Here is a 7,361-nt window from a genome sequence, read left to right as displayed (position 1 = left end):
CCGCGGCGGGGGCGTCGGCCGGCAGGGCGGCCGTGGAGAGGGCGCGGGCGGGGGTGGGGGCGGGGGAGGAGGGGAGGCGGCCGCCGCGGCGGAGGAAGAGGGGGAGGAGGCGACGGGGGAGGGCCATGGTGGGGAGAGGTAGGGTTCAGGGGTGCCGCCGCGCTGCTCCCGTTTCTGCGGAGGGGCGATTTGGGGAGAATGGCTCTGCGGAGACGAGACGGGGAGGGTTTGCGGCCTTGGGGTTGGGGGAGCGTCGACGTGGTGGTGGATAGGCGGTGGAGGCTGGGCTAGGGAAATTGGGCACGCAACGAGCCGACGAATCACATCCTGATGAGCAGCCCTTCGCTGTCGGTTCGGCCCAGGTTTCATTGCGGTGGGCGTGTTCTGGGCAAACCCCCCTATCCAGGGCATCTTGCCTCAAAGAAAATCAAAAAACTCTAGGGCATCTTCACTATGCATCAACCTTTTAAATCAGAAAAAACACACGAACCAGTCTGCTAGTTGAATGGTTAGAAAGACCTTGGCACATCAGGGTAAGTCTCAGTGTCGCACATTTTCATCAACTACGGGACGTCTACAATAACTTCATAAAATCTCAAGACGATATGCTTGTGTTTGTAAATTTTGATGTATTTACAACCAAATAATGAAATTTAAATCTAAACTAAACTAAATGAGGTACCTAACGGTGACCTCATAGGCATGGCCTCCAAGGTCGTTGGCACCTTCGTCATCCAGTGGTTGTGGTAGCCCTAATTGCCCGTCGTTGTGTGCTTGCGCGGCAACCGTTTCCCTTTTGTAGACGATCGACTACATCCAGCTAGCAGCAACGGTTGGGCGTGGACTCCGGCCCATGCCGCCCGCCCATTGCCCTTTTCGGCGAGGGAACAGGTGGTGCGGTTGGGCTTGGCCAGCTCGATCTTGTAGAGTTAGTCGTTGATTTGGCACCGGCGGTAGGCGAAAGTCTATGCGTGATGCCACGTTCAACGCCACGAAGGACAACCGTACATTTAACTGTGTAAACATTTTATAAATGTCATGAGCACTTTTTCGAATGGTATTAAGCTTTTTAACAATTAAGTAAACTAAAATTTGCATTTCATAAATTTTACGATAAATTCATGAACATATTTATAAACTTGTGAGCATTTCAATATAACTACCCAAACAAATTTTTACATGTCATGAATATTTATGAAATGACGTGAACATATTTTTGAATGGTATAAAGTTTTTAAAACTGCACGGACAATTTTTGCATTTTATGAATAATTTTAGTTCATCGAGTATATTTTTTAAAAATCAAAGCAATTCATGAAATATAGTTATATTTAAAACATTTTAAAATATAAAAGAAGTAAAAAAACCAAAAGAGAAAAGAAACAAAGCAAACCAGCGGAATCAACAAACGTCACACTCAGTACTATGTTGTTGGGCTGCCCCATGTGCCCCGTGTATAAGGCAAAGCTCCACTCACAGCATGCGAGAAATAGAGGTACCTAGGTAAATATGGGCATTTGTCGGGCCGGGTCAGGCTTGCAAAAGCCTGACCTTCAAAAGTCAAAATACAAGCACGAGCCTCGCCCGAAGCATGAAGGCAACTCATCCCTTAAGCCCGAACCCGGCCTGGCAAAAAAACCCGGAGATCGAGCCCAACGCGGAAGCCTGAGATACAATGCACATTGAGCAATTAACAATGAACTAAAGAAGTCAAAATTATCTCAATACAGACACAAAACACATTTTCTATCAACTAAATTTTTAAAAATAGCAATTTTCACGAATGCAAGTTAGGGGAATTTATCTATAATAAAAAAACCGGTTTGGCATATACGCATCAGATTCAACGAAAACTAAGAACTGCACATGCGTGTGTTGGATGTGTTGAGGACGCATGAATAGATCTTGCGCTGTTGTTTTCTATGAGACATCAATGGTGCACGGCAGAATTACTAGGCCAGCTGATGTTGGTGATGGGCAGCGACGGTGACCTCCTGTATGCGGTTGACCAAGGTGAACGTTGTCGATGGAGCACCGCAAGGAAAGGCTGAATGTCTTAGGAGCACGTCTCAGGCGAAGTCGTATGTGCATGGAGCACCATGAGGGTCGGGGCAGCGCCCAGCGCATGCTATTATGAGGTCGCCGTCACGAGGAAGGAGGTTGCAGGAGCGTCGTAGTGGGGATGCTGAATGCGAGAGCACATCCTCGCTGGATCTGGTGCGGGTGTGCGCTTCCTCCTCGCCTGGATCTCATGTGGAAGGACGTCGTCGACTCGTGGCTGATGCCATAATGAGCACTGCCGTGCATGGTGACGATTGTCTGGGGTAAGAAAGCGCTGGAGGCATGGAGTGAAAGGGCCGCAGATGAAGAAGAGACGGGCTTAGAGAAAGTGTTGCTAGAGTTTTGTACGACCCCCGAAGTAACCCAAGTTAGGAGGAGAGGGTGGGAATGATTGAAAGGTTGTTTGTACGGCCGTAGTTCACGAGAGTTTGCTCGGGGTCAAGCGTGTTTCAGATCTCACAACGAATGTTGTTCGGGCCGGCCGGGCTTACTTTGGGCTAAATATCGAAGCCTGAGCCTCAACCCAAATTCTGTGGGGCTGCAATTTTTTTTTGAGACAACTCTGGGGCTGCAAATGAAGGGCCGAGCCTGGGTCATCGGGTCGGGCTGCCCATGCACAGGGATCCTGGTACGAGGCCTTTTCTCAAGAAAATATTACAGACGCGGCCAACCAATTTTCAGATATGATTCTCGGCCAATCCATCTATTAATCTGAGCCCAATCGAACTCGATACAAAATCTCAGCCCAACTGTGTGCAAGGGCCCATAGGCGGTGTCACCACAGTGCTGCAGTAGCACCGATGGCGGCGGCGTGGGATGGTTTACCGGCGAGGCCGCGGCGGCGGCGGCGCACGCCACTACGCCAGCAAGAAGCAAGCGAGGGCCGGGTGGCGGCTGGAGAGGGATGACCTCTACTCCGGCGCGGTCCCGGCCTGGTTATGGTCTCATGGACGCGCGCAACCAGCGCCTGCGGACGCTTCCCGTCGCTGATTGCCAGGTACGCTAAGGTCAACCACCGGCCAAACCATGAACTTCAGAAGACGATACTCAATCTCCCCTTCGTACCAAGTGCTGGGGGATTTCTTGATTTATTGCTGTTAAACAAGTTCGTTATTTATGTTCACAATTAGCCATTTTTTGCTGATTCACTTAGCAGAGGGAAAGGGATTATATATCAGTAATAAACACATCAAGGACGCGGTATGGTGGAACATATATTTGTGGTACTATACTAGTATATGAATGGGACCTTGCTCAACATGGCCGGACCTGCATCGAGAAATTGTTTCATGTTAAGGGGGGAATAAAATTTGGGTGTAAATGTAGTCTGAAGAGATCAAAAATCCTAAAACAGATGTTTAGTTTTTGCTTCTGAGATCACTATGTTCTGTTCTTTATAAGGCGTCGGAAAATTCTTTTCATTCATCAGGTTTTAACAAAAGTTGGTTGCAAGTTAACAAGCCAGCGAACGTTTGTCCATGGAAAAACGGGGTTAAGCACTAATGCAGGAAGTACTCCCAAATGGCGAATTTTCTCCCACCTCTACACTGCACTGCCCATGTTTTTTTATTTGTTTGTTTGTAGTTTTTGTATGGCTTGTTTGGGTGCTCAGCTGCATTGCACGATCAGGTTATTAGTATTACTTTACGTCTTTGCAGTTTCTAAACCTGCCAAATGGACCAGCTGGAATATTGTTGCAAGCTTTGGGTGGTTTGAAAAGGTCCAGGCTACCATGTAGAAAACAAGGCCTTGCTGGCCGGCTCCATTGCAAAAGCTTTTGGTTTCGTTCTGTTCAATTCTCCTACCAAATGTAGTTGTCCTCCCAAACACCAACAGTGGCAGCAGCAATGAGTTCTCACCACTTTGTAATCATGGTGTTTAGCTTCTGCTCCTTACTGTTTTCCATTCATGTCCCTTTTGCTACCTCACTCTCCTTCAGCTTCAACTTCTCCGATCCCGGCTCCTACTGCGCCCCAGATGCGGATATTGCCTGCGCTGGTGATGCCTTCTTCCACGCCCCTTTCATGGAGCTGACCATGAACGATATCAGTGAAGGCAACAACCACAGCATCGGTCGCGTATGGTACGCGCAGCCGGTGCCGCTCTGGGACAAGGCCACCGGTGAGGTGGCCAGCTTTAACACTTCTTTCTCCTTCCAAATTAGGCCGGTCAACACGGATTACAGCGCCGATGGGATGGCCTTCTTCCTTGGGCACTACCCGTCGGGCATCCCTCTGGGGAGCTATGGTGGGAATCTGGGACTTTTCAATGGCAGGAACAACAAGAATGCAACCGGTAGTGACCGTATTGTGGCGGTCGAGTTTGACACCTTCAGGAACCTGCGAGTGGACGACGATGACAACCATGTCGGTATCGATGTCAACTCCATTGTTTCGGTTGTGTCGACCTCACCTGATAAGAAACTTACACTAGGTACCACAATGACCGCGGAGATCAGCTATGAGAATAGCACAGAGAAATTGTCAGTTATTCTCTGGATCAGTGAAACCTCATACCGAATAAACACAAGTATTGACATGAAACTATGCTTGCCAGAGGAGGTGGCAATTGGCTTCTCAGCGTCTACTGGTAGCTCCATCGAGGTACACCGGGTTCTATCATGGTCATTCAACTCAACCCTAGCAGGTAAGAGTTCGTCAACATTGCTACCAGGAGCAGCTCCTGAAACTGTGAGCTCCAAATCACAAGGAAAAGTACAGGCTACTATAGCATTTTCAGTTGCAATATTTTCTGTGTTGGTGTGTTCTTTCATGGGTTTTCTTCTACGGAAGCAACGAGTGTGGAAGAAAGCAAATCAAACCTCCGATGGTGAGTTTGAAGATGAAAATGATAAGGCTGAATTCGAGAAAGGGGTTGGCCCTAGGAGGTACCATTATAGTGAGCTTGCTGCTGCGACAGGCAACTTTGCAGAAGAAAAGAAGCTAGGGAGAGGTGGATTCGGCCATGTTTACCAGGGCTGCCTGCGGATTGATGACAAGGATCGCCATGTTGCGATAAAGAAGCTCTCTTCTGAATCATCTGTTCAAGGGAGGAAGGAGTTTGAGGCTGAGATCAAGATCATAAGTCGGCTCAGGCATCGGAACCTTGTCCAGTTAATTGGGTGGTGTGACAGTTGCAAGGGGCTCTTGATTGTCTATGAGCTGGTATCCGAAGGAAGTCTTGACAAGCATATATATAATAGAGGCGGGCTGCTAAAATGGCCTGAAAGGTATGAGGAATTATCTGGTTTCTTGCAGAATTTCTTATATTCATAAGCATAATTGTACTTGAGATTAATTGATCAGTTCGTAGAAGAACTAATTGAAGTCTAAGACCATAAATTCTTTCCAAAATGATAATTGGAGTCCAGTGATGAAAATGCACATAAATCCTACTTATTAGTCTGCAGATCAATGTTTCCATCCATATCAATGCTACTGTCAAGTTAAACTTTGAATATGCTATCTAATTTAGCACATAGTTGTTTTGCTGTAGGCCTCAGCATCAGATTATTCTGTATAGGGCTTACATAACAGATAGCACTCTACGCCTCTACCTATTGGCATCTTGAGAAGGGAACCATTTGCCAACAACAATTTTCATCCCAAGCTATAGTTAGGTTAGGCTAGATGAAAACCAACAGAAACATGTGAGAACCCAAAAGAGAAAGTGAACCATTTGCAAAAAAAAAAAGGAACCAACAGCTTTAACCTCGATACCAAGAGGACAATAAATTGGTATTAAGATTATTTCAATAGTATTCATCAGAGCACTAAGCTACGACGGTAAGGACTCATTAGTCCATTACCAACAATTACTCCCTGCCACTCTATGGCTTCCCTGATGTTACACTTGACTGACCTTTTTATTATGAAGGGGTATATTGGCTTATTTTCAGGTCAACATTGTAAACTCTAACCAACTGAAATTAAGTACTTCACTTGGTTAACGATAACCTTCCATTGACAGGTACAATATCATCATTGGCCTCGGCTCTGCTCTGCGCTATCTCCATTCAGAGTGGGAGCAGAGCATCGTGCACGGCGACATCAAGCCAAGCAACATCATGCTCGACGCATCATACAACACCAAGCTGGGGGACTTTGGCTTGGCAAGGCTCGTGGACCATGGAGCCAAGTCCGAGACAACCAAAGTCGTGATGGGAACCGCCGGATACATCGATCCTGAGCTTGTCAACACAAGAAGGCCGAGCACTGGGTCGGATGTGTACAGCTTCGGCATCGTCCTCCTGGAGGTGGTGTCTGGCCGGCACCCTGTGGCGGAGTCAGAGGACAAGTTCTTTGTGCTGCTGAGATGGGTCTGGGACCTGCACAGCAAGAACACTATACTTGAAGTGGTGGACAAGAGACTGAGGGATGGTGCTGAGATGGACGAGCGGCAGATGGAGCGCGTGCTGGTCGTCGGGCTCTGGTGCGCTCACCCCGACCGGAGCGAGCGGCCGTCTATGGCACAGGCGATGCATGTCCTGCAGTCCGAGGATGCCAAGCTGCCGGAGCTTCGGCCGCAGATGTACAGGGCTGAGCCTGTTCTTGCCATGTTGGACTTGGAACATGGTTACACCGATCTGTCGGTGTGGACGTCCTCCAGTGGCTGCACTGCAGTTGGTTCTGATGCATAACCGAGTAACTGATGCTACCTCCAGACTGGGCTCTCATTGTGAAGTTGATGCTTTCTAGGTAGACACGAAACAGAATCAATGTGTAACATTTAAACAATCACGCCCAGTTGGAAAATCTGCTCTCTTTGTCTAGGAGTGATTGAATTCACATAGCTTCCCACTAGTATTATTACACTTAGTTTCTCATGGTTTCATATGTAATATGTGACTAGAATGTTTTCCGTTTAAGGCTGCAGGATGGTGATCTTGATTAATCACCTAGAAAAGGGTTTTTAAAAGATTTCATCATTTTCAGAGTCAAGCTAGGTTGAAATAATTTTATTAAGCCCAATTTCATATGCTTGAATTTTAGGTTTTTTCTCAGAATTGTTAGAAGTGGTTTAGCATTTTTAAATGATATAAAATCATTTCTAGACTAAGATTACTGCATGTTGTAATTTAAATTTCATGCTCTACTCTCTCCTCTTCTTTTAATCTGTAAACGTTACTCCTACTCGCAATGGAAGCAGTGGCCCTGCATTTCATTAAAAATGATATGGATAACATGTCTGTACTTTACTTTGTTAATTTGATAAGACGCCCAATTTACTTGGTTTACTGCTAATATTCAATATCTAAATAGTCAATCTTCAGTTAGATATTTCTCTTAACGCGCACTTTT

General features: G+C 46.7%; 1 protein-coding gene across 1 annotated transcript; it reads left to right on the top strand.

Moving 5' to 3' along the window:
* The first annotated feature begins 2,801 nt into the window (after positions 1 to 2,801).
* Positions 2,802 to 7,046, top strand: LOC123103522 (L-type lectin-domain containing receptor kinase IX.1). The gene is made up of 3 exons (XM_044525135.1): positions 2,802 to 3,058; positions 3,720 to 5,290; positions 6,031 to 7,046. The coding sequence occupies exons 2-3, from the start codon at positions 3,909 to 3,911 to the stop codon at positions 6,698 to 6,700; spliced, it is 2,052 nt and encodes a 683-aa protein (XP_044381070.1). The 5' UTR covers positions 2,802 to 3,058; positions 3,720 to 3,908; the 3' UTR covers positions 6,701 to 7,046.
* The last annotated feature ends 315 nt before the right edge of the window (positions 7,047 to 7,361 follow it).

The sequence above is a fragment of the Triticum aestivum genome, chromosome 5A (assembly GCF_018294505.1).
Source record: "Triticum aestivum cultivar Chinese Spring chromosome 5A, IWGSC CS RefSeq v2.1, whole genome shotgun sequence".
NCBI lineage: Eukaryota > Viridiplantae > Streptophyta > Magnoliopsida > Poales > Poaceae > Triticum > Triticum aestivum.
Note: the sequence above shows the minus strand (reverse complement) of the source record. Positions and strands in the feature narration are given on the sequence as shown.